The sequence below is a fragment of the Aquarana catesbeiana genome, linkage group LG12 (assembly GCF_042186555.1).
Source record: "Aquarana catesbeiana isolate 2022-GZ linkage group LG12, ASM4218655v1, whole genome shotgun sequence".
Taxonomy (NCBI): domain Eukaryota; kingdom Metazoa; phylum Chordata; class Amphibia; order Anura; family Ranidae; genus Aquarana; species Aquarana catesbeiana.
Window position 1 is genome coordinate 101,250,468 of NC_133335.1, and position 27,589 is coordinate 101,278,056.

Here is a 27,589-nt window from a genome sequence, read left to right on the forward strand (position 1 = left end):
ATAAACATAAATCTGTTGTACAAATATAAGGTGCAATAGTGCAAAATTAGTCAAAGAGGTAAGTGCTATGTGATCCTATGATATGGAAACAGGAAACAGTGCTAATTATTATGCAGTATTGCAATTTTAAAAGTGATGCCTAAAAAAATTTAGATTTTCCAAAAAAGTGACAGGTGCTCTTCAAACGTGTTCCATGCTTCTTACAGTGCCCCCTATAGGTAATGCACTCACCAGATATACTCACCCCTCAAAGGGGTATCTCACTTTCACAGTATTTGCCACTGTGCAGCAATATCCAGATCCACGCCTTTAGAGATCCACCTTTTCTTTACTCTTTAGATGTGTTCCTCCACATCACCCACATGTAGAAAAGAGATACTCCCATAGCATAATTCCATATTTCCATGCACACACACAGCATGGCTAGGGCCTGCCCCCCTCTCTCCTCATTGGTTCACTGGCTGTAATTGACAGCAGCAGATGCCAAAGAGACCCAGGCGAGCTGCTGCTTTTGTGCACATTGCTGGATCGAGATGGGTCTCAGGAAAGTATAAGAGGGGGGGGGGGGGGGGACGACAGGAGCTGGACCCAGAAGGTTTTTTCTCCTTAATGCATAGAATGCATTAAGGTAAAAATCCTTAAGCCTTTAGAAATACTTTAAAGCATATTTGAAGATTTAAAATCATATTTTTATTTTCATTGTATTTTAATTGACTCTAGCCTACTCCTAATACTTGGAATGATCCCCACACTTTTTCATCCTTGAATTGTGTGTCCCATAGTCACTATGCCTTGTGAGTAGGCACTGCTGTGTCACACATTTCACAGTGTTTCAGGAGGAGTAGTATGCACAGGAATCGCAGCTTGCAGGCAGCAAGGATAGTCAATAGTCCTTAGAAATTGAAAATAAACAGCAGAGGAGAAGCTGTTAAAAAACAAAATTGTATGTTTTGACCATAGGTTTCCTTTACAACTACATAATCTGCATTTCTTAACACCCCATTCCATCGGACACACAGGGGTTTATTTAATAAAGCTGGAGAGTGCAAAATCAGGCTCACTTCTGCATAGAAACCAATCAGTTTCTAACCTCAGCTTGTTCAATTAAGCTTTGGCAATAAAACCTGGAAGCTGATTTCTATGCAGAAGTGAGCCCGATTTTGCACTCTCCAGCTTTAGTAAATAAACCCCAGAGCCTCAACTTTCCCCAGACACTGCACAAAGTCACCAGCATGGATTTGTCTCTCTTTCAGAAAGTGTAGGTACAGGTTGTACATGTACAGGTTGTGTATGTAGAGTAAAGCAAGCCAATAGTTAAAACATCGACAAGAAAACATTTTAAGAGTGCAAGAGGTTCCAAATGACAGATAAAACAAACAATGCTAGGCCTGTGAAAACCTCGGGCTGCTTTGCTCCCTGATGCTAACAAGGCTTTCTTTATTATAGCAGCCTTTCAGAAGTGAATAAAAATTATTGCTTTGCCCTGGTTCTGCCCTTAAGCGTAAGGGAGGAGGGGTGGACAGGACATGAAAGAGGGGAAAAAAATATGCTCTGGAGTAAAACAGTAGTCAGGCATATTTAAAAATGCATTAGATGAGGTCTGAATAATGGAATCTTCCCAAATTGTACTTTATCGTGAAATGGGCTTCAACCAAAAGCATTAGTTGAAAAAAAAAAAAGATAAAAGAACATTTTAAAGAAATCAAAAATTCTGAATGAAAGGGCCAAAAAGGGAAAAAAAGATACAAATATAACTTGTTTTCTGCTGTTCGTTTTGCCAAAAATGACAACATAGTGTAGGGTTACCCATCACTCTGCCAACTTTCCTCAATCTATTACAAAAAACATGGTTCTACTCTCAGTTTTCTCGCTGCCAGATTCAGGAAAAACTCAATTCATTTATTTGCTCTGTCGTGCAGTCGACATTGAAAAAAGTAAAAAAGACCCAGTGTGCTTTGGCCAGAAAGATTGGTACAGCGCTCACACTCGACTATTCATTTGTGATGATTATATTTATTCTATACAGCTACTAATTGACTGCAGTACCTCTGCTTTCCACACTGATACTGTTTCTTTCCTTTCTTAGTGCTAAATCTTATATATGCTATGCACTCATGGAGATACTTAGGATCCCTACTGATAATGCAATACTTTAGCTTTTAGCCCCAGGAGCATAAATTATGTTTTTTCTTTACAAAAGTTTCTTTTTTTTTGTTATAAAAATTTGTATATAAGTATGTTTTCTCCTTCACTGACGGGCACTGATGAGGCGGTACAGATGAGGTGGCACTGATGAGGAGGCACTAATATGCAGCACTGATGAGCACTGATATGCAGAACCGATATGTGGCACGGATGGGCACTGATGGGTTTGCACTGATAGATGGCACTGATAGGCATTACGGATGGGCACCGATTGGCATCATGTGGGTACTGATGGGCATGACTGGTGGGCATCGCCGATGGGTCTGTACTCATAATCAATGCACTAATTATCAGAGCAGACCCCCCCACCCTCAACAGGAGAGCTGCTGAGCGGCTCTCCTCTACCCGTGCCTTGTCAGCGCGAATAGAGCAAAGCCGATAAATGTCACTTCCTGGTTACCATGTGATCAGCTATGATTGGACACAGCTCATCATGTGGTAAAGAGCATACGTCATAGGCTCTTTACCTAGATCGGAGATACGGTGTTTCAGACGGACACAATGCACTGCACGCCCCAGGGGGCGCGCACAGCGGCTTGTCCTGCTGGACAACATATGACACCCAGTCAGGATAACCGATCCCTGCTGCGGCTTCCATTTTGCAATAGGCTGGGCGGGAAGCGGTTAATATAACGAGAACTGTTTGCCCAACATCGATAGAACTTGGAAGCCAAGGAAAGTGGATTGTAATGCACATGCGTGAACAATGACGACTTTATTACACAAGTCAGTGGCGGTGCTAGATGCTGCTGAGTGCATGTGTACGGTGTGGCTGTCCCATTCAAAATGATTCCACAAATAGAGCAAAGAATCTGCATCAAATTTTTTGCGTAAAGTATGAACATTCCCCTGCAGAAACTATTCAAATGATTCAGAAGACTTTTGGGGATAACGCAATGAGTGCAGCACAAATAAAAATGTGGCACAAACAATTCAAAGATGGTCAATAATCTGTTGAAAGTGATCCATATTCTGGAAGGCCTGCAAATGTTGAATGTGTATGGGCTGAAATCAACAAAGATCGGCGACTGACAGTGTGAGAACTAGAAGCTGATCTGGGGTTTTCAAAAACTGCATCCGAGATTTTAATACAGGATCTTGGCATAAAACGTGTTGTGCCTATATTTCTTGTATCCTCTGGAAACATGTTGTGTCTTATGTTTCTTGTATCTTCTGAAATAAATTTCTTTATTTTTCTTATTACATGGCTGGATACTTTCCGAACAGACCTTGTATACAGAACTACTCATTTGAATCCTCATCTCAGAGAAGCTTACAATGCACCTACCAAAGTCCTGCAGATAAATGTGCTCTGGCTCCAGTCTGGTCAGAAATCGATTGAAGGAAAACACCACCTATCTCTTTATTTATCCATTTTCAATTTTCTGTGCAGCAGGCCTTAAAACAGTAAATAGGATAGGGATTCTGTGGTAAAGGAACCCATAGGTTCACATAGAGAAGCTTACAGGCCGATGTACCCACTAAAGTCCTATTGACGAATGCGCTTAGAAATCAAGTGAAGGAAAAAAAACACTCAATATTATTTACCCATTTTAAATTTTCTGTGCAGCGGGCCTTAAACAGTGAATAGGATAAGGATTCTGTGGGGAAGGAACTCATTGGTTCACATTTATTATAATATTTTTTTCCCCAAATTATTATCCAGGACAGCTATGCGAAAGGTGTTTGGTTCCACCTACAACAGGAAACACATACAGACATTTTAAATACCCCTCCCTCCCCCCTGACCCTTCAGTTGTTTTTGCTTCCTACCACCAGTAACACAACAAAACGCTTTGTGTTTTTCATTTGACCAGATCGCCAGTGGGTGAGTGCTCACACATCGGATGTGCACTTTCCGATCTATTTTCTTCAGGTTACCCTTTGTTACCAGGTCCTTGATCCACTACAGTTATAGGGAAGACTCTCGTGTCTTCTCTACCATGCTTACCTTCTCCTCCCTCTGACATGGTAGCCCCATCTGTAAGCGGGGGCTGTGCTTGAACATACTTTCATTGATCCAGCAAGTTTAGAGGGCAGAGTGAATACTCTTCCGCAGGCAGCAACAGGAAACTCACTGCACAAAAAATAGCATGTGTAGCCAGCCCAGATCCCAGAAAATGTTTACCAGCAACAGGGGTACTGAAGACCTCTGCATCTGCTCGTAAGGCAGCTACAGTGGTAAGTCATTGTATCTTGCCATTTTATTCTTTTTCTGATCGCTATGTTAGGATTATTGTGTTCAGTGGTTGGAAGGTGTATTTTTGTACTACCATTACATAGTGACCCTTGTTAATTCTGCTCACATATCAGACAACTCATCTTCAACATCAACAGCACCAGAGACCAATCAGCCTAATGCCCCGTACACACGGTCGGATTTTCCGATGGAAAATGTCCGATCGGAGCGTGTTGTCGGAAATTCGGACCGTGTGTGGGCTCCATCGGATTTTCCGACACACAAAGTTGGAGAGCAGGAGATAAAATTTTCCGACAACAAAATCCGATCGTGTCAATTCCGACCCTGTGTGGCCTGTTCCGACGCACAAATTGCCACGCATGCTCAGAAGAAATTCCAAGACGGAACAGCTCGTTCTGGTAAACTTAGCGTTTGCAATGGATACAGCACTTTAGTCACACTGCAATATAAAAAATGGTTTAATACAGCGCACTCTCTTCTTCTTTATAATGTGACAAGAATTAAGTCGTTTTGCTGCTCATATTCACACACACTTCTCACAAACTTATTTCGTTACTATTTATCGTGATTCCCTCAATATATTTTGATTTCTCACATCTGACAACATATTTTTGTATATTTTTTATATATTTTTTGGCTTTAATGTAGATTCTTTTTTTGTGTTTGTCTTTTATTTTTATTTTGTTTGCAATTTGGATTTGTACTCCCGAAAATGTTTGTGTGTGTTTTTTGTGACAAGTTCCCACAACACCATTGATATGTTGTTCTATTTAATCTGTAGGAAATTGTTTGGTGTTGTTGTCTCTTGTTAATTTCACATTGTACTTTAGAAATGTACATGAATCGTCACCAACAAACTGTCCTTTTTGGATGAAAACACACACAGGAGAGTATAATTTACAGAAAAAATTTTATTAACGGCTCACAACTAAACAAAGAGGGAGGCAACGCTGGAGAAACTGCAGAAGTGGGTGAAGCCTTGTACCCCCAGGGCAGACATCAACTATTTTTAAGCAAAATTGGTGGCCTGAGGAGTCCTTATCTAAGGGAGTGCAGTCTGGTCCAGAAGTCCCAGAGATCATGAACAGCAGCAGATGACATCTGTGTCCCCAGGCTGTGGTCATACGAGAGACTGCATCTTCTGTCAGACCAGACTGAACCCAGGGCCATCACTCTTTGGTCTTCTTTCCACGCCTCCTTCCACGCGGTGGCTGTGGGGTTGGAGTTGTGGCAGCAGGAGGAGGAGGAGGAGGATGGTCCAACTCAACCATGTAGGTCTTGGGTTTTAGTTCCCCACTCAGCTCCTTACGTAGGACTTTATAAAGCAGGTCCTCACAGAGCTTGCGTTGACCCTCCTGCATGCCCTGCAATTTGGTGGCAGCCATGCAGGCAAAGGCCTCTTCAGGAGTTGGTAAGGCTCGGAGGGACGCCGAAGCCTCCTGAATTAGCCTGAACGCTGAATCCTGCATGGGACTCGGAGTGGCCTTCCTGGCTCGTTTATATGGCAGGCGGAGGGGAGGGACCTGAGACTCAGTCAGGCTGCGACTGGTCCCAGGCTTCTCTTGGCTGACACTTAGCCCCGCCTCCTCCTGGCTGCCACTAATCCCCGCCTCCTCCTGACTGCCACATTCCACAACCTCCTCCTGGCTGAGGTCTTCCTGTGTATGAAAAAGGGACATAGTTTTAGTTTTTTCTTCATCACACACAATTTTCACCTCCTGACTGCTGCAAATTGAATGTTAACAAATATAACAGACTATCCTTCTGAGCCCAGCAGTTTTCATTCTTGTCCCAATTTTGGGTGCCCACTACTGTCTATTGATATGTAAAACACTTTTTTCAATCAGCAATTAGTGATCAATAATAACATCTAGTCAAGATCATTTCTTTATTGACCAGAAATCAGTAGAACAATGCTATACCTGACTCCAGCTGGGCTCCTCCACTTCTTCCTGGCTGGAAGGCCCAGGTTGGACATCGAAAGCCTCAGCTGGGGTGGAAGGAAGAGTGGAGAGGGAATCCCTGACTTCAGTGTGGTCTGACAGAAATCGCAGTCTCTCATAGTACCACAGTCTGGGGACATAAACGTCATCTGCTGCTGCTCCGGACCTCTGGGAATCTGTGACCTTCTTGCGCTCCCTAAGATAAGTGCTCCTCAGGCCACCAATTTTGGCTTTTAAATAAGGGATGGTTGCTGTGGGGACCACCGGCTTCACCAACTCCAGCAGTTTCTCCAGCGCTGCCTGCCTCTTCTGTTTGTGATTATAGTGGGGGTGTCTCATTTGCCACAGACAGGGCAGCTCCCTGTATTTGTCTATGAACAGGGGCAGGAAATTGTGGTCATTGAACCGATCCATTTTCTCTGCAAGACACAACACAAGACAAACCCTAATGTCAGGCAAAACTCCCCTAATCTTGTTACAATATAGGCTCCCATTTCGAAGCAGTATAGGCGCAAGTTTAGATCTTACCTTCGTTATCACAATCGGCGTCTCCGATGCTCCTTCCTCCGCTCACAGATCGTACGTAATACGCACGTGTGTTACGCTTTATACACACTGCGCATGCGTATAACTCCGCCCGCCCGACGTTCTTTCTAGTCTATTCCCCGCCCCTTTTCGTTCGGCGCAGTGGGGGAAGAGCACATGGCGGATAGACAGCAGGTGCGTGCGTGCAACGAGGAGGAGGAGGAGGAAAGGCCGGAGCCTGAAACGTCCCGATCCAGAAGGAGATTTAAGGACTCAAATATGTCCTTTGGGGAGATGTTGGAAATGGTGGACATCCTGAAGAAGTCCGACTATGATGGAAAGTATGGGCCTTACCCCAACCCCAATATCCGAAAGGCCAAGATCATGGCGAAAGTGGTCAGGAGTCTGCACCGGAATTTCGGGGTACGACGATCGAAAGATCAGCTCAGGAACTGGTGGTCGGACCTCAAATTACGAGAACACGAGCAGTACAGAAAGATCCGGAGAGTGCTGCAAAAAAGTAAGTAGTTGTGCTGTGTTCCTATTCTTTTTGTCTTTATTACGTTCGTGCTGCTCCATGTGCTTTTAGGAACTGTTGTACAGTTTAAAATGGCAACTTTCATGTTCATGGGCACATTATTCGTTCGGATCAAACATTTTTCGTTCCAACTATAAAATACCATTGTTTCGCCCATATGCATTTGGCCACCATTTTGACGCCCTATACTTGTCTTCAAAGAATTGGGTTGTGTAGATGGCTTTGTTACTAGAATGAAATGCAAACTAGATTCTGTGTAAGGAGAGGACACTGAGCAGCTGTTTACACATCTGGACACTGGAGCACTAGTGTGGGACCCCAGAACACCATTTTTATTAGGGGACCCCACACAGGTGCTCCAGTGTATACTATAGGGGGGTCTCCATCGGTGAAGCTTGTACAAAACAAGTAAAGTATTGCAGCTTGACAAAGGACACTGAAAAAGCTACATCTTGGAACTCGGCTAAAATTGACAATTGTACCCCACTTCCAAGCAATGTTTCATCTTTATAGTTCTGACATTAAATATCTGTGTGCTAAGTATACCTTTTTTGTTTTACATAGGGGAGAAAAGACTCGGAGGACACCCCTCATCCGAGGAGACCAGAGCCCCCCCCCCCCCCCCCCCGGAAGAAGGGGAAATCCCCCCAACACAAGCTAAGCAGGAGGATGAAGACGTGGTGGAACTAGTCACCACAACAGGTGAGTGTCTGCAACCACAGGCTCAGATAAGAGATGGATGGCGGCATTTTTTTTTAACCAAATTTATTTTGGGGTTCCTCTCTTTTTAGGTGATCGTGATGTTGTGGATCCAGATCCTTTCACATCCGAAAGTGCCCAGATTCTGATCGGTGAGATCATGGGGTGTAATTTACAATTGGAAATCATCAAGCAAAACATCAATGAAGTTATTCCAAAATATAAAAACATCATTGATGTTTTGGGGCGGGTTTAAAACCCCTCCAAATCAATTTCTTCTTTTGTGTGCTACAATGTGCTAAATCTTTTTGTGATTTTTGACAAAGCCAAATTTGGAGGATGCACACAGTGTGCCAACATGTGCTATCTGCCATCACGGGAGATCAATGGAGGCGTTTTGGGGGGTGCAACCCCTTCCTCAATAATAAAGTAGCGGTGAGGAAGGGGTTTCTCCCCCAAAACACGTCCCTTGATCCCCCGTGATGGCAGGTCGCACATGTTGACATTGGGAAATTTGTGTGCATCTTCCAAATTTGGCTTTTCCAGGGGTGATTTCCCCCCATCTGAACGCAATATCAAACACAGTTCCTAAATACTCATGTCTGATATTGCCTTCAAATTCGACCAAATGTGACGTTTGTAAGTTCAAGATTTGTGTCTTTCTTGTTGGTTTTACACAGGCCTGTTTTCTATAAAATGGACATTTTGATTTTGGATAATGCCACCACAAAAATTGTTATACAACAAACATGTTGGTTTGTTAGAAAAACCTTTGGTAAATGCACATGTGATTGTGCAGGTATTAAAAAGATTGTTAACCAAGAATGTGTGGATTATTGTCTCAACGCTACAACACTTTTGGGGTGATGTAATTGTTGTTTTCTGAGAAAATGGGGGTTATTTCCTAAGGGCAAATCCACTTTGCACTACAAGTGCAGTTTCAGTGCAGTTGCAAGTGCACTTGTAGTGAAATGTGTTTTTGCATTTAGTAAATAACAGCCAACAGTGCTTTGTATAAGGTTACACAATCACACCATTTTCTGCACTCAAAACATTTCTGTCAGGGTCAGCTAAAACAAACACAAGCAGTAAATGTCCACAAAGAATTTTTTTTTTTATTATTATAAAAAGGCTTCACAGATTGTCTGGCATATTGATAGCCCCCCTCCCGCAAAGAACTCCAGGTAGCGTAACCGGACATCACGGGCACTGGGGGAGGGCAAGTCAGGACGGCCACTTTCAAGCGCCGTCAGTGTGTTTTGATGTATGATTCCGGCCTCAGGCCCAACTGAGCCAGCATAGTTGGCCGAATGTTTCCTTAAAAAGTTATGGAGAACACAACACGCAAGTATAATATGGTTCAGTTTATACTCCGCCATATGGATGGGTGTCAGAAATAGGCGGAACCGGCTGGCCATGATTCCAAATGTGTTCTCCACCACTCTTCGGGCTCTGGCCAGCCGGTAATTAAAAACCCTCTGTTCCGGGGTGAGGGTCCTCATTGGGAATGGCCGCATCAGGTGGTCCCCCAGCGCAAACGCTTCATCAGCAACGAACACAAATGGGAGTCCTTCAACATTGTACTCTGGAGCTGGCAAGTCCAAGCTGCCATTCTGGAGACGCCTGTAGAACTCCGTCTGGGCGATGACTCCACCATCGGACATCCGGCCATTCTTCCCCACGTCCACATACAGGAAGTCGTAATTAGCCGACACCACCGCCAACATCACTATACTATTGAACCCCTTGTAATTATATAAGTACGACCCCGAGTTGGGTGGTGGGACGATGTGGACGTGTTTCCCATCAATTGCCCCTCCGCAGTTAGGAAAGTCCCACCGCTGGGCAAAGTGGGAGTCCACAGTCTGCCATTCCTGTGGCTTGGAAGGAAACTGTTGAGGAAAAAACAATAAACATTACTATTTTTTCACAGAAACATGGCAAGCAGATTAGACACAAACATTATGGGGCAACCTCCAGATAGCATTTAGTAAGGGGAATTTAACAAGGCCAAAGTATAAGGTACACCTAGCATATTCCCCCTCCCCCCCTCTCATGGGCCATTTCTAACATTATAGGGGGTGTGTGGAAATCTTGGACAGGTAACCCTCTTCACTTCATTGAGAGATGAATGCCTAAATAATGGGCATTACTTGGAACAGCCCCTCCTTAGTTACACTATTGGCAGACCACTGGACAGTGTCAGAATACAAAGATATAAATACACATTGTACACATTTGAGGACATTTGGACATTCTGCTATTACCTGTCAAGATAATAATAGGACACAAATACTTTAAACAGTACCATTGGAAAGTATACAGGCAGGCCCTTGCACTACATGCTTTGGGGAATTCCTCCATACATCTGACCAGTAAAGAGGTGGGTATAGTGTGTATGGGTTTGGCAAAGTCAGCAGATAGATGATTGAGGATACATAGAGAATTGGGATCAGCTGACTTAGCAGTTGGGGAAGGGAGGGTTACTAAAAATTATTTGGGGACACCACAAAAAAAAGCCTCTGGCACTCTGCCTGAATTTAAATCAAAAATAACATTTCCAAACATTTTAGGGGGTGTTTGGGGTAAAGCACTACTATGGAGCAGAAAAAATACATTGTTAAGTGACTACATGAGGTGAATATAGGGCCAGGAGACACCATGCTGGGGAGGTTATTGAAGGGCAAATATGTATGAAGGACCTAAAATAATAATTACATAAAAATCCTGCATGAATGAGGACAAAGGAACATTCACAGCATATTACAATCATGGTAATTAGGGAATGAGGAAAGAAATACAATATATTATCAAACATTAAATACAATAAAATGTGATATTTAAGGATAAAAATCTTACCTTCATATACTCCTTCTGCAGGACCTGGATGATGGCAGAACAGGTCTCTGGGATAATGATCCCCAGAGCCTGGGGGGAGATGCCTGTCGAGAACTTCAAGTCCTGCAGGCTTCTCCCCGTCGCCAAGTACCGCAGGGTAGCGACGAGCCTCTGCTCCGGAGTAATGGCTTGCCTCATGCAGGTATCCTGCCTGCTGATATAGGGGGTCAGTGAAGCCAACAAACAGTGAAACACGGGGTCCGTCATCCTGAGAAAGTTCCTGAAATCATCAGGATTATTCTCACGGATCTCACGGAGCAAAGGCATATGAGAGAACTGGTCACGCTGAAGCAACCAATTCTTGGTCCATGAACTCCTCCCCACCCTGTTCATGGACTGGACTTGTGTCAAGGTCAGGACCCCAACACCAAGCCCCCGCACAGCACGAACTCTACGAGGAGTACGCATACGAAACATGGCTAGAAAACGGTCGGCTGCTCAGAACGAAGTAACAGAACGCACTGAAGAACAGCAAGGCCTGTGAAGAGCGACCTGAAAAACAGTAACGAACGAACAAGAATACAATGACTACCTAAAGTCACGCGGAACTTGCTGCACGCACTGAAGAGCAGATACAAACCCACAAGCACAAACTGAACGGCAGAAAACGATCTGAAAGCCACGAGTCTGAAAAAGCGCGAATCGTCTCTCACCAAACTTTTACTAACACGAGATTAGCAAAAGAGCCCAAAGGGTGCCGTGCTTGGTTCTGAACCGGCCTTTTCTAGTCTCGTCGTACGTGGTGTACGTGACCGCGTGGTTGGCGATCGGAAATTCCGACAACTTTGTGCGACCGTGTGTAGACAAAAAAAGTTTGAGCCAACATCCGTCGGAAAAAATCCTAGGATTTTCTTGTCGGAATGTCCTAACAAAGTTCGACAGTGTGTACGCCATATAAAAGAGATGTGGAAATTGCAACATTGGGTTATCCTTCTCTTGCCTCAAATCTTTTTGTGAGACTGTATTCAAAAGGTTAATGGGGCTGAATCTTCTTCAGTAATGAAAGCCTTTATTGATACCATGGAGGAACAAAATATTTTTTACTTTTAAGTCCTTCCGGTCAGTCCTAGTGGATTACTTACTTACAAACCATTCCTGCCAAGACTAGCTGCACATAAGGTCCTCATTCCGTGCTTGCCTGTCCTTGGGCAGCACGTCCATTCCTGGGTAGACACATTTGGCCATTACCTACCACCCACAGGTAAGGGGGATACCTCACGGTTAACGATGCACATATTTCCGGGATTGGGGGCTCCACTTAGCCTGGGGCTATACCTTACATATACTATTTCTATCACAACAGAACCTTCACCCTCATTCATCACCAGTGTGGACATACGTTGCAATGGGGGTTTTTGTGTGCGTTTGGCCCCCTCCCCTCTTTGAGCTCCTCCCTCAGCTCCCGGACCGGACTCATTTGGTGGCCTGTGACAGCGGACCCCTTTTAAGTACACACCCCTTCAGCATGTGAGTATCCATTTGGGGTTAGTGGCTGCCTCCCCCACATGCATACGTTTTCTTTTCACAATATTTTTTGAAGTTTACTTATTGAACCCCCCTCTTTCCCATTTTTTAGACTTTGGTGCAAAACTGCCCCTGAAGAGTGTTTGATACACGAAACGCGTCGGGACTACGATGTGCACCAAACCATTACCTTTTTTAATAGGTCTACATACCAACAGGCTTCTACTTACCTACTTTGTGACCCTGTGCATTTTAAATGGATGTTTCACCTTTTAAGGACTATCTGCCCTGCATCATTTTTTAGGGGTTTATTCATTATGTTTTACAATGTATCAATCAGGATGTTATTGTATATGACCTGACGGTCTACCCACACTGGGACTGTTACTGTGTCACTATGCTATTGTTTATCAATAAAATTGTTTTTTTGCAATGGTGACTGACCCTCTGGCCTCAATTGCCCACCTCATTCAAAGTCCCAACCTTCCTGTTTTATGTATGCATGTATAGGGATGGAGACTTGTGTCTCATTTAAAGTCCCAACTTCTCACCTCTGTGGCTATATGTTTAGGGTCGTTGCCCTGCTTGAAGGTGAACCTCCGCCCCAGTCTCAAGTCTTTTTCAGACTAACAGGTTTTCTTCTAAGATTGCCTGTATTTGGCTCCATCCATCTTCCCATCAAATCTGACCAGCTTCCCTGTTCCTGCAGAAGAAAAGCATCCCCACAACACGATGCTGTCACCACCATGTTTCTCGGTGGGGATGGTGTGTTCAGAGTGATACGCAGTGTTAGTTTTCCACCACACATAGCGTTTTGCTTTTAGGCCAAAAGTTAAATTTTTGTTTCATCTGACCAGAGCACCTTTTTCCACGTTTGCTGTGTCCCCCACATGGCTTCTCGCAAACTGAAAATGGGACTTCTTATGGCTCTCTTTCAACAAAGGCTTTCTTCTTGCTACTCTTCCATGAAGGCCAGATTTGTGGAGTGCACGACTAATAGTTGTCCTGTGGACAGGTTCTCCTACCTGAGTTACCATGGGCCTCTTGGCTGCTCCTCTGATTATTGCTCTCCTTGCCCAGCCTGTCAGTTTAGAGGTTTGCAGTTGATGGATTGAACAGTGCTCCCTGAGATGTTCAAAGCTTGGGATATTTTTTTCTGCTTTAATCTTCTCCACAGCTTTATCCCTGACCTGTCTGGTGTGTTTCTTGGGCTTCACAATGCTGTTTGTTCACTAAGGTTCTCCAACAAACCTCTGAAGGCCTCACAGAACAGCTGTATTTATACTGAGATTAAATGACTCACATGTGGACTCTATTAACTAATTAAATGACTTCTGAAGGCAATTGATTCCACTAGATTTTAGTCAGGGGTATCAGAGTAAAGGGGCTGAATACAGATGCATGCCACACTTTTCAAATATTTATTTGTAAAAAGATTTCTTGTATTCCAGGAAACAGATTTTACTGGTAAGTCAAAAATCATACTTTCCTGTAGAGTACAGAACAAAGGCTTCTTTGAAGTGGAACTAAACTCACTCAACCAACTAAGCTGCTAGCATTAGTTAATAGATCGGAAGGTATATTATATTTACTTGTTTACATTATTTTTTAAATTTCTTCAGTTGCTTCCTGGTTTCTGGCCTAGGCCAAAATGATGTCATACATCCCAAGAGTGTTCATGAGCATTTCTTTTCTTTTATTTGGAGGAGGGGCTCTCTCAGCTAAGCACACCTTCCTGCCTGCACACCTGAGCTAATGAGCCCTAATAGCTAACTAGCACAATATTTGTCTTTTCTTTTGCTTTAAAGCGGTTGTATACCCTTTTTTTTCACTTTGACCTACAGGTAAGCCAATAATAAGGCTTACCTGTAGGTAAAAAGAATATCTCCTAAACCTGGTTTAGGAGATATTCCCCTTGCATGCAACCGCTGACTTCAGCGGCGCATGCGCTCTGAGTTTCCCGACTGAAAATTCCGGCAGACGCCAGACCTTGCCGGAAAGAAGTCTCCTGCGTGCATGCGCAGGAGTGAAGACATCGCGACTCCGGCCACTCACAGTGCCGGAGCCACGATACCCTGAAGACACGTCGAGGGAAAACGTCCGCTCCCTCGGCGTGGACCGAGATCACCTGCCGATGCCTCGTTCTAAGGTAAGTATTTCATAATGAGCTAGTATGCGGTGCATACTAGCTCATGCCTTTTGCCTTACAGGTTTAAAAAAAAAAATATTCTGCAGGTTTACTACTGCTTTAAACCAAAATCAATTTGCTGCACATTACTCTATTGTCAGCAGGAAGGTACCCATTAACTACAAGGAGGTTATATCTGAACTCCAGGGGAGGTAGAAAATACACAAACTAATGTAGTTATGAACCATTACATGTATTTACATGTATTTTTAAATACAATTAGTGTAGGTACCTGAATTTGACTTGGTATCAGTCTCTCCCATCTACAGCATCAATCAGATTTGCAGAGGGCGAGACACGGCTGAAAGTCTGTGCTTTAGCTTATCCTAAATGGTGTGCTGTATGCAAATGTACTGACAAAACATGTTGACAGGAGAAGAAAGCTGAGTGACCAGTGGAAACGCTCATTTGTCTGCTGCTTCTCATTCACTGTCCATTTGGCAGACTGAGGGTGGAAAGTGAACATCAAGTCATTCTTTCGACAGTCTATTACAGAAAAAGTGGTGTCACCCACCTGGCTGTGCTGTGGACACGTGGCTGTGCTATAGGGCAGAGCTGTCTAAATCTTAGGACTGAAGAGACAGAGAGAGAAATACAAATATTTCAGTAGGTGAAACAGTTCCCTCATGCGTATAGCATCTGTGTATTTAGCAGTTTGCCTGGAAGTTCAGCTTTTAAAAACTCACCTGTATCTGAGCTACTCAGTATATTTTTGGAATGGGGAAATCCTGCATTCATCTGGAGCAAACCCATACAAACCAAGGATGCCATAAAAGTTTGTGCAGATAATGTCCCAGGTGGGTACTGGAGCCAGGAACCTAGTGTCACAGTGTTGGAACTGAAGATTGATGAAGAAGGATATCTAAGTCACAGAATGGCCTAATTTATTGCTGTATGGGCATCACGTCACCTCCCTGCAAAATTGAGTTTTAGTACCTTTTCCATTTACTTCAATGCAAAATTCAGAGCCTAAAAGACTGGAGTGATATGCATCTCTTGTAGCTACTGCTAGTATTTAACATTCACCATGACATTCAAAAACAGAGCACTACCATTTCAAGAAGGTAGGAAAGCTGAAAATAGAGAGCCAGTGCAAGACATACCAAGCACAAGGAAGTAACAACTTCCTATGGGTAAAATATACAGCATATGCTTTCAATTTAAAGTAAGATGTGGACAGTTTTAAACTGAAAAAATTTCACTGCATGATAACTTGTAAAAACGAAATCCAGAGTAAATAGGACCAGCTAAAAGAGATTTGCAAAAAAAAAAAAAAGTCTCCTATCTGGCCACAGAGCCTTTCAGTGTAAAAAGATGAGGTGGCACCCATCTCCTAGAAACTGTTCTACAACAGCAAGTCCCTCCATAACACTCAGAGGTGGGATGATTTGTGTTCCATTTGACGAACATTCATCTGGTAAAGTGTGATCGCGGGTCTCACGGAGAGGAAGAACGGAGAAATGCTAATGTAAACAAGCATTTCTCCATTTTGCCTGGACACTGATCACAACTCCCTGTAATGGGAGCGCTGATCAGTTTCGTGTCACACGTAGCCCCTCTGTCCCACGGTTAGAATCACTCCCTAGGACACACTTAACCCCTTCACTGCCAGTCACATTTACACAGTAATCAATGCATTTTTAATTGCACTGATCGCTGTATATTATGTGAATGGTCCCAAAATAGCGCCAAAGTGTCCGATCTGTCCTCCATACTGTCGCAGTCACGATAAAAATCTGCTGATCGCTGCCATTACTAGTAAAAAAAAAAACTTAATAAAAATGCCATAAAACTATTCCCTATTTCGTAGACGCTATAACTTTTGTGCAAACCAATCAAACGCTTATTGTGATTTTTTTTTACCAAAAATACGTAGAAGAATACATATCGGCCTAAACTGAGGGAAAAAAAAAATGTTTTTTTTTATATATTTTTTGGGGATATTTATTATAGCAAAAAGTAAAAAATAATGCGTTTTTTTCAAAATTGTCGCTATTTTTATGTTTATAGCGCAAAACATAAAAACCGCAGAGGTGGTCAAATACCACCAAAAGAAAGCTCTATTTGTTGGAAAAAAAGGACGTCAATTTTGTTTGGGAGCCACGTCGCACAACCACGCAATTGTCAGTTAAAGGGACACAGTGCCGAATCGTAAAAAGTGCATTGGTCTTCCGGGGTTTAAGTGGTTAATCACCACTGGGTTTTTTATTTTTTGCTAAGCAAAAAAAGACAGAATTTTGAAAACATTTCATAGTTTGTTATGAAAGTTTGCAAACAGGTAATTTTGTTCCTTCACTGATGTGCGCTGATGAGGCTGCACTGATGAGCACTGACAGGTGGCACATTGAAGGGCACTGATAGTTGCCACTGTTGGGGTTGCACTGATAATCAGTGCCCCGATTAACAGTGCAGCTGTCCCTTAAGCACAAGCCAGTTATCGGCTCTCTTCTCTCCTCCTCCGCTGTCAGCGCGAGGAAAGAAAAGCCAATAACCGGCTTGTGTTTAACAAAGTAAGCCCAAACTGTAACCGTCTTTGGGCTATAGCGCGGGAGGGAGGGGTTAATTCTTTTGAATAACACCAAATGCTTACATTTGGCAATTTGTTTTATTGTATGTTGACTGTATACAGTATATCTTTTCTGACTCTGCAAACAAATCCCTTTGTAAAAAAATATAACTGGTTTGTATCAAGTACAAATACGATGCAAATTACAGAAACAATGATCACAAATAACTGAGTTTCTAAAAAAGGAGTACTCTTCGCAAACCATCATTATCAAGAAAAGCTATATATCTGATTGATTGGCTTTAGGTGCAGAGGTAGATATTTTTTAGTTCCAGTGGTATCAAATTCCATGAAAGACCCACTACAGCAGGCATCACTAAATGGCAGACCTCCGTCCGGATCTGGACCAAGTAACAGTCCTATCCAGACCGTAGGCTCGCCAAATAGATGCTGGATAGAAAGCGACTTTTTAAGTTAGGAAGCAGGTGATTGTTTGCTAGGTTGCAGATCGGTCAAGGCAACCATTTACCCGCCTTTAACATGAAAAGTCCCACTCTCTGCCCAGACCTACTGCACATTCCATATGAAAGAAGGACTGTGCTGAAAGGGATGGGGGTCTGTAACATGAAAGAAGGGCTATATTGTGGGGGGGGGGGGGCTGTGATGTTAAGAGGGGTCTGTGGTGTAAAGGGGGGACTGTGATGTATGGGGGTGGTAATATCTAGGGAGGACTGTGATGTAAGGATGGGGGGAGGGGGGACTATGATGTGAAGGGGATGGTAGTGTAAGGATGGGGGGGCTGTGATGTGAAGGGGGGCTGAGGGTACTGGTTTAAAGGGGGAATTGTGATGGGAAGCCTATGATGTAAAGGGGGATATGATATGAAAAGGGTCTAGGAAGGATGTAAAGGGGGAAATGTATGCGAATGGGGGGGACTGAGGGCATTGATGAGAGGGGGGAGATCTGTGATGTAAAGTGGGGACCGAGGACACTGATGTAAGGGCTCATCCACACTTGTGCAGAGATCTATGTTTTTCTGCACTATAAAAAAAACACAGGTCTGTGCAAGGGCACACAGAAAACAATAGTTTTCTATATGCCTTGTTCATACCACAACAGTTTGGCGTGAAAAAATGCATACTGTGTACATACTCACCATTTTCTGCAACTGACTGGAGCTCACCTGAAGGCTCTGTGTAGTCTGTTTATATGCACTGCAACTGAGCTGCAGTGCACAAAAATGAAGAATCTGAGTCTTGGCACAAACATGAGACTCAGACCTCAGCTGGAAAAATAGGACGGAACCCAGCCCGCCTGCAAAAGAAGGAGGGTGAGCAAGGTACGATCGTGGCAACGACATGCCTCCATTCTCCCAGTCCAGCGATCTCTCCCCCTGCCTCCCCCGTTCACTGTCCCTCACATCAGTGGGTAAGTCTTGGAGGAGAGCTAGGCGGCTCCACAAGACACACAGACCTCCCAATACCAAGTCTCCATACCTGGCGCACCGCTGCTCCTCGCACAACACATGCAGGCTACAGTGTGTATTACTCGTTTAGTTGTACCTCGAGAACGCTCTGCTACACTTTTCAATGGACAGGCTCTATGGGCTCTAATGCAAAAGCTTCCCACCAGGGAAGACCTGGACTCTTTAGCCGCCAGAATGGAGGCGGCACTCCACGGAGAACTCACAGGCATTAAACAAGAAGTAGCAGAGGTGACCACTTGGGTCTCCTCAATTGAAACCGACACTGCTGCCCTCCGTCAAGATGTCTCCAGCCTACAAGCTACACGTAAGGAAGTGTCAGACCAAGTTGCACAGCTGCATCTTTTGTTAGGCGACCTGGAAAACCATAATTGCAGGCGTAACATCAGAATTTGTGGTCCGCCTGAAGCCACTCGATAAGCAGACCTCAAGGCAACCAAAACTGCCATATTTACTAACGGTTTAGAACGCCCTCCGGAGACACCCATTACTATTGACAGGGTGCACAGGACCCTAGGACCCAGAGGTCCTGCAGAGGACAGACCCAGAGATGTCCTCTGTTGCCTACACAACTATTCTGTCCAAGAAGACATACTGCAACGAGCTTGGCACAGAGGACACGTAGACTTTGATGGAGCACAAATCATTCTCCTGCCCGATGTTTCCGGAAGGACCCTTCAGATGTGCCTTTGCATGAAGCCACTGCTGGAGAAGTTCGGCGACCGAGAGATCACCTATAAGTGGGGCCACCCTTTCCACCTCGTTGCACGCAAGGGAGGCCGTTTGTATACCCTTCGACACCCTGCGGATGTCCCTGCTTTCCTCAACTCCCTGGGGTTGCCTGCGGTGTCGCTACCCAACTGGCTGGCGTTTGTTCTCCCTCCAAACGGCAATAACCCCGCAGTAAACCCAACGGGAAGACCTCAACGGTCCCGGCACAATCGCCCAATGTTAGAACTGCTCTCAGGTTGAAGGTCTACCCCGGTTTGTGGAGTTTCCTTTCCGTAATTAAGTTCTGCATTACTTTGCTTTGTTCCTGTTGCCCCATCTGCCGTGGACTCATAGGCTTGATGACTCTCCCTGGGAGTCAGCCCTGACTCCCCTAGACTGATTGTCACGGCCCCATGGTCTTGACCGTTTTTTGAGAAGACCTCAAGGGGTCTCTAGTTCAGAACTGATCTATCCAGTGGGAGAGACGTCTTGTAAGACTTATGTCTCATTGAGGTTTGCACCAAGAGGGACTGGGCCCGGCTGGGTCTACAGCCATGGACTGTGGGTGGGGCAAGACCTACTCATCTGTTTCCCACTTGCCACATGGGTTTGTTCTACAGGGGGGTAAATAAGGGACCACCCAGGTCACTATGATTTTCTTCTATAGCACTCATGTCTGGCTCGGGGGATTGGGGGAGGTTTTTGGGGAACTGTCTAGAGTACTCGCCTATCCAACAGGCTTAATTCGAACTGAAGTGCCATGGGCGTTCGCCTGGGCACTGGTTTCCCAGACGCCTCTCCCTCCTACCTGTCTGACTCATTAAAACATTGATTTTTACATGTTTGTTAACATATGATAGTTCTTAGTAACGTATGCCCGGCTGACGGAGGGTGTGCTGCCACATCTGGTCTCAGGTTTTTGCTGAAGAGGTTTCCCCTCCTCCACCATCTCCCCCTCCCATCCTCCACCCTTCCCCTCCCCCCATTCCCCCGTTCACCCTGGATAACCTGTACTGCTGAATGTAGATCAGATTCCAGCACTTGAATCTTGCTTATCCGCCTTAGCTTATTTGCTGAAGGAACTCTGGTATTAGGGGGTGACCTCAACCTCACCATCAATCCCCGGAAGGACTCCTTGACGGGCTCCTCGTCTCTGTCCCTGAGACCTCCAAACCGAATCAGAGAATTGTTGCACTCTCACCGGTTGGTTGACATTTGGCGTTTCCTTCACCTGCAGGAGGGGGACTACACCTTTTTCTCAGCAGTTCATGGATCGTACTCTAGAATAGATTTTCTTAGTCTCCCATGCCACGATCCCACTTGTCTCTAGCGCCCAGATTGAACATATTGCGCTCTCAGGCCACGCTCTGATCTCCATAGAAATAGCCCTACAACACCTGACACCAAGATCAGCCACATGGCAACTTAACAAATCCCTCATTCAGGACCCTGAGGTTAAGGCAGAAATCCTGCGGGAATCAGAACTTTTTTTTAAGAGCAACAAAGACTTGGTCCCTTAACCTCTCTCTATATGGTCTGCACATAAGTGCTACATTAGAGGAATGCTCATTAAACATGGTCACAGACTCAAGGTGGCCAGAACCAAAACACTGTCCGAGTTGCTTGCAAAACTCCACGACTGCGAAAAACGCCATAAAACACATCCAGACAAGATCCTTGAAGCAGAAGTCACTAGCCTTCGAGAACAAATTAGGGAACACTTCTTATTCCAATCTAAGAACAGCCTATTGAAGGCGCACAGAACTTTCTATGAGTACGGTGACAAATGCAGCAGAACTTTAGTGAACGCCATCCGAACCCAACGCAACTTATCCTACATCCCTGCCTTATCCACCCCCACAGGACTCAGAACTCATGATTCCATGGAAATGGTGGAGTCCTTCCGTGCTTTTTATGAGGCTCTTTATACCCTGCACCCCGCCCTTCGGTGGATTGGCCCCAGGATACAGTGGAGACAATAGATGCCTACCTTGAGACAGCTAATCTGCCTTCTCTCAGTGCTGAGGAGGTAGATCTGCTCTCGCAGCCTATAACGACAGATGAACATGTGAGAGCCCTAGCGGGGTCTCCGAGGGGGAAAGCTCCCGGCCCTGACGGTTTTACAATTGCCTACTACAAAATATTCCAAGCTCAGTTGGCAACCCACTTAGTCACCGCCTTCAATGCAATATTAGCGAAGAAAACGCCACCACTCAGGTAGATTTAGAGCAGTTGGCAAATGAATGGATTCTTTACCTCCAAGAGGGACGAGCCTCAGGTGCTGGCTAATGCTGAGACAGGCAGGAATAAACAAAAATATCTGGATGGCCGTACACCGGACGAAATGACATGTGCCATTATTGATAAAACTGGATCATGAAGTACACAGGACACTACAGCAGGAATGTACAGAATAACAGCTAACGCGTTTCACACTTATGCTAAGTGCTTACTCATAGCTGAGCTATGTTCTGTCCTGGATCTTTGCTATTTATTCTACCCCTACTGCGACGGTCAGGGTGAACGGAGTTGATTCTAGTCCCTTTGCTATAAGTAATGGAATGAGACAGGGGTGCCCACTTTCCCCGCTCCTCTTTAGACTTTCTCTGGAACCCCTATTGCAGTGGTTCTCAACTCCTCAGGGGTCAAATGACGATTTGCCAGGGGTCACCAAATCCTGGGCTGTTCCTGAAGCCAAACTGCTCTCCCTGCCTTTTCGTGGCCGCCCAGCAGGGCTAACCCGGGAGCCCGCGGCCGCCCACTCAGCCACTGTCACTCATCCCATTCCCCCCACCAAGGAGTAAGAGAGGGAATAAAAATAGTGAATACATGGAAGGGAGAGGAAAAGAGGGGAAGGAACAAAGAAAAAGGAAAAGAAAGAATAAGAGAATGAACAAGAAAGACGGCTAGAGAGAGAGGGATGGGGGGTGGGGACAAGAAATGAGCATAGAGAGAGATAAAAGGGAAAGAAAGAAGAACAAAGAGAAAGATGTTATGTACCATAAGGGGTTTTAATACTGTACGAATGAAAGAGACTCATGGAGCGCTAAATGTTCGTGGGTTAGGGGCACAAATTACTTGTCTTGCTTTGGGTGCTGACAACCCACGTTACGAAATTTTAATTTTACTGTTAGGGGTCCCCAGAACTTGGGAAATTTTATCACGGGGTCATGGCACAAGGAGGGTTGAGAACCACTGCCCTATTGCAACACATTAGGCTTAACCCCGACATCAGGGGACGTGAAACTGGCATGTACCACCATAAAATTCCTGCCTATGCGGATGATCTATTGTTTTACATCTAAGAACCGCATACCTCCCTCCCGGTCTTCTTATCTGAAATAAGCCAATATGGTGATCTATCGGATTTTAAAATCAATCCCCAAAAGACTGAAGCACTCAAAGTCTCCCTTTCTCCCAGGCTCTCCTTGGTGGCAACTTTCCCTTCCGATCAAATCCTCAGGCAATCCAATATCTAGGCATTAAAATTCCCTCTGATCTACAACTCAACTTTTAGCCTCTCCTGAACAGTTTTTCCTCAGATTTAGATAGATGGAAGAACTTGACAATATCATGGTTTGGTAGATGCAATGTTCTAAAGATGAATGTCATGCCAAGGCTGCTTTACCTCTTACAAAGCACTACCGGTTAGGATACCGCAGAGCTTCTTTCGTAAGCTAAGCACAATCTTCATTAACTACGTTTGGCAGGGCAAGCCATCACGGCTTAGGAGATCACTATTACAGTGGCCAAAACTCAGAGGAGTGGCCTTCTTGACCCTGCCCTGTATTACACAGCAGTCCACATGAACAGAGTAGTGGACTGGTGCAGACATTTAACACATAAATTGTGGGTCCGCCTGGAACAGGAATCAGTGCCAATTCCCCTAGCGAGTTTACCTTGGAGTGGGTCTCGTTTTTCCCGATTTTCCTCCCCATATCTATTAATCGAAACCACCCTGCAGGAGCTTCACAGATATTTCAGGATAGCAGAGAGGGCAAGCTTTCCTTCCCTGTTAACGCCCATAATTGGGCACCCGGACTTTATACCAGGTCTTTCGGCTCCAACCGGACCAGAGACTGGTTAGAGCCTCCTCTTTTCTTGGCCCCTTAGAGTGGATTGACCCCACAGGCCTATATCTTACCCTTGATTCCTCCATTTTGGGAATGTGGAAGATTTTTCAACTTTCACACTTCATTCGATCCCTCCCTGATAACGGCTGTTTTCGCAAACAGCCAACGTCCTTTGAATATTTGTGCCTGGGAGAGGAACCTATACAGAAATCTCTTATTCTTATAACATCTTACTTGCTCACATATCTCAACATGACCCCCCATACTTGAGGAAGTGGGAGAGAGATCTTGACACAACATTCACTGAGGATCAAAAGAACCATATCCTCCTTTTTGCACATAAGTCATCCTTGTGCAGCAAATACCAGGAGATCACTTACAAGATTTTGACGCGATGGTACAGGACTCCATCTGTACTAGCCTCAATATTCCCAGGACATAGCCCTGTTTGTTGGAGGTGTGGTAACCAAACTGGCACACTACTTCACATCTTCTGGGAATGCCCAGATTTGACCCGTTTCTGCAGGCAGGTATTGCAGATCATGCACAAGATCACGGATGCCTCCATTCAGGATAATCCAGCAGCAGTACTCTTAAACCTAACCCCCATGTCTTGTAAGCGATATCGCAAATCCTTACTGAAACACCTCCTGAATGCAGCCAGGGCATGCGTCCCCAGTGTGTGGAAGCAACAATCTCCACCTGTGGTATCACAATGGTTTGCGACATACAGCGGATGGAGCTGCCCTATGGGAAAGGGAGGAGGAACACAACACTCGTTGGACACACTGGAATCTGTTCCGATTCCCAGACGAATACAAGTCCTACATTTGAGTAACCTGTTTTAGGAGGATTTGAAGCATGGGGTTATCGACCCTACCAGAATCCTTTATCCCCCCCCTCCCCTCTTACCTAACCTCTACCAGTCCTTCTTTACTCTTTATCTTTATTTTCCCCATTGACACTTCAGGTGCCATCCACTCTGCTTTCCTATTAAATAGAAAATTCCTATGGATTGCGGTAATCCTCTGGTACTGCTCCTGCGAAATCAGGACCGGGAGCTACATAATATATGAGGTAAACTACCCGGAAGTATAATGATTCGATTCCTGCCAAATAGGGAAAGTTCACTTTAACTCTCAGGTTATCTCTGTCTTTCCTTAATGCCCTTAATCATTGGTCTATATAGGTCCAATAAAACTAACCCTATTTTGGGATTAGAGGTTCCCTCTGCTGTTCAGGTTGAATTACAGGATACAACTGTTGTGGAGTTCTTAGACCACAGACGCCTGACTTAATATAACTATGTTATGGAACCATGCCTGTTTTCTCCCTAATGTATGTAGACTTCTTTAAAAAGTTATTTTTATTGCCTATTACTTAATTTCGTAGGTTGACGTATTACTTAAATAAAGATTTAAAAAAAAAAAGTGGAACATATTAAATATTATAGGATCCATGTTCTATATATTTACCAATCACCATTCTTACTGCATAAATTACTGTATACTAAAAAAAATTTCAACCAAGAAAAAAAAAAGCATCAACCATAAAGCAACCTTTTATACAACTGGTGAGCCTTTGTCCACAATAAAAGAGATGAGAAAATAGTATCCTTAAAAAGGCAAAATGACCTACCCCCATCACTTTCCCACGCTGCTCAGCATCTTCCCACATGGAGTAGACAATGAATCTGCACATGTACTTTCCCTCTCGCCCTTGCTGTTTCATTCGAACCATACACATCCTAGAAAAACAAATTATTGTCATTACAATGCACTTCAATACATTGTTATTTTACCAGTTCATCCATCGGTAAAACATACATATTTAGAAAGGCTGATGTCAGACTTGCACTACCATGTAAAAGGATACAGTTCACCACGTCTATGTACTTTATTCTATAGTTTACAGCAGAAATGTGGTAAAGATCTCAAATTAGATTTTGGAAGCCTAAGTTCACCTTTCCAATCAAATTTAAAACAATATGAATCTTTTAATAATGGAGCTTCTTTTTTAAACCTGTAGGCCATGAATAGCCTCTCCCATGCCTGTCAGAACTCCTAGTAGGAGTGGCATTCACTATTGAGCCTAGATGCCAGGCACACCATATGTTGGGCTTGTGTCCTCAGCACCGCAGGAACAAAACCCACACATAAGCAGTGTGCTCTCTCGCCCCTCTGTCGCACAATTCTAAGCTCAGCCGCTGCTGCAACAACAGATAGAGAGCGCACTGAGCATGCGTGGGTTTTAAATCTTGCAGAGTGCTTGTTCCTGCAGTGCGCCCAATGTATGGCCTGCTCTGACAGGCCATACATCTGGGGATCCAGATGTTTTAATTCCCTGCTTAGCAAGGAATGAAAAAGCAATGAGACTCCCGCCACTAAACACAGCTCTGTGTTGTTTACACTCACAGATCTGTGGCTGGGAAAGATCAGAGCCGTACACCGGGTGCCAGTGGTCAGTCATTACCCAGGACCCTGTGATCGGCATGTGCTGTGATGAATCACAGCTGGTCCGGGCCAATAATGGCCCTAGACTGACTGCTCTCATTCCGGGGTGTGGCAATATGTACCCTCTAATGCAACTGTCATTTTTCTAGGTAGCTGCACTCGACACATGCATTTACTTTGTACAGTATCTCACAAAAGAGAGTTTTCCCCCGTACATTTTTGTAAATATTTTATTGTATCTTTTCATGAACTGGCCAAGCAGGTCTCCAGACCTAAAACCTATTAAGCATCTGTGGGGCATCCTCAAACGGAAGGTGAAGGAGCGCAAGGTCTCTAACATCCACCATCCGTGATGTTGTCATGGAGGAGTGGAAGAGGACTCCAGTGGCAACCTGTGAAGCTCTGGTGAACTCCATGCCCACGAGGGTTAAGGCAGTGCTGGAAAATAATGGTGGCCACACAAAATATTGACACTTTGGGCCCAATTTGGACATTTTGACTTAGGGGTGTACTCACTTTTTTTGCCAGCGGTTTAGACATTAATGGCTGTGTGTTGAGTTATTTTGAGGGGACAGCAAATTTACACTGTTATACAAGCTGTACACTCACTACTTTACATTGTAGCAAAGTGTCATTTCTTCAGTGTTGTCACATGATATAATAAAATATTTACAAAAATGTGAGGGGTGTACTCACTTTTGTGAGATACTGTATAAACGTGTACGTGTGCATACATGAGGGCAGACTTTTGGCTGCCTGTGGAAACCAACACTTGGCTGAGAATGTACACAGGCATTCCCAGCGACTGCAGCCGCTAGGAATGGGTGTGGAAAAGCCACCTTTTTTCCATTGTCATAATGTCACCTTATGTCAGTGGTAGTAAAAGGGTTAAAATGTGCCATCCCTTAGGGCTGATGAAGACTACAACTTGCTAAACGTGCGTTTAGGAGCTTTTGGAATTTTTTTTTTTTCAAAGCTCCTAAACTCAACTCCATAGAAGCCTTTACAAGAGTTTAGAAGCTGCTGCGGTTAGGGGAAGTTAAACCTCCCTCTCCTGAACGCAGAAGAATTGCGTTCAGGTTAGGAACGTGTCAGAAACCATGAACCAGACCAAGACAGAAGTACAGTAAAATCACACTTGTTTATAAATAAAAATAAAAAGGTAAATAGAGTGAGCGTAGTCAAAGCATAGCCAGTAACCGGATCAGGTAGTCAGCCAAGCCAGAGTTCAGTAACCAGATCGGGTAATCAGCCAGGCCAGAAGTCAGGGATTCAAGTAGAGGAACAGCAAGCAGGATAAGGAGCCAGAAGGGATGTCAACAAAGCCAGTCTTTAAACAGGAAAGCAGGGGAAGGTTTCTTGTGATGTGACCAAGGCGAAGGCAGGAATGAAGTGAGCTGGAGATCTTTAAGTAGGCACGACTGATGAGCAGATCCACAACAGCTAGTTAACTGTGGAGAGAGATGAGAGCTGGCAATTAGCCGACAGCTGAGCGGCCAGCTCAGAGAAGGAAGGGCTGAACCAGCCCTGACAGAGCGTTTTGACTACTGGCCGTAAAACTGTGGCCGGCGATCAACCTAGCCTGTGTGTACATAAGCTCTTATCCCTCTAGCTGCTTGTACTGTGAGCTAATTATTTTTCAGAGATCACAACATAAAATCTAAAGTCAGCTTTCAGGCGTTTTCAGCTTGGAAACACTGGCT

The 27,589-nt window shown here is 44.5% G+C and overlaps 1 protein-coding gene across 1 annotated transcript in view; it reads right to left on the minus strand.

Annotated features, from left to right (window-relative positions):
• Positions 1-27,589, minus strand: part of UQCC1 (ubiquinol-cytochrome c reductase complex assembly factor 1) — a 373,374-nt gene that overhangs the window by 155,094 nt on the left and 190,691 nt on the right. Inside the window, exon 7 of the mRNA XM_073608229.1 lies at positions 25,072-25,180. Coding sequence (XP_073464330.1) covers positions 25,072-25,180 — 109 coding nt within the window. The remainder of the gene's footprint in view (positions 1-25,071; positions 25,181-27,589) is intronic.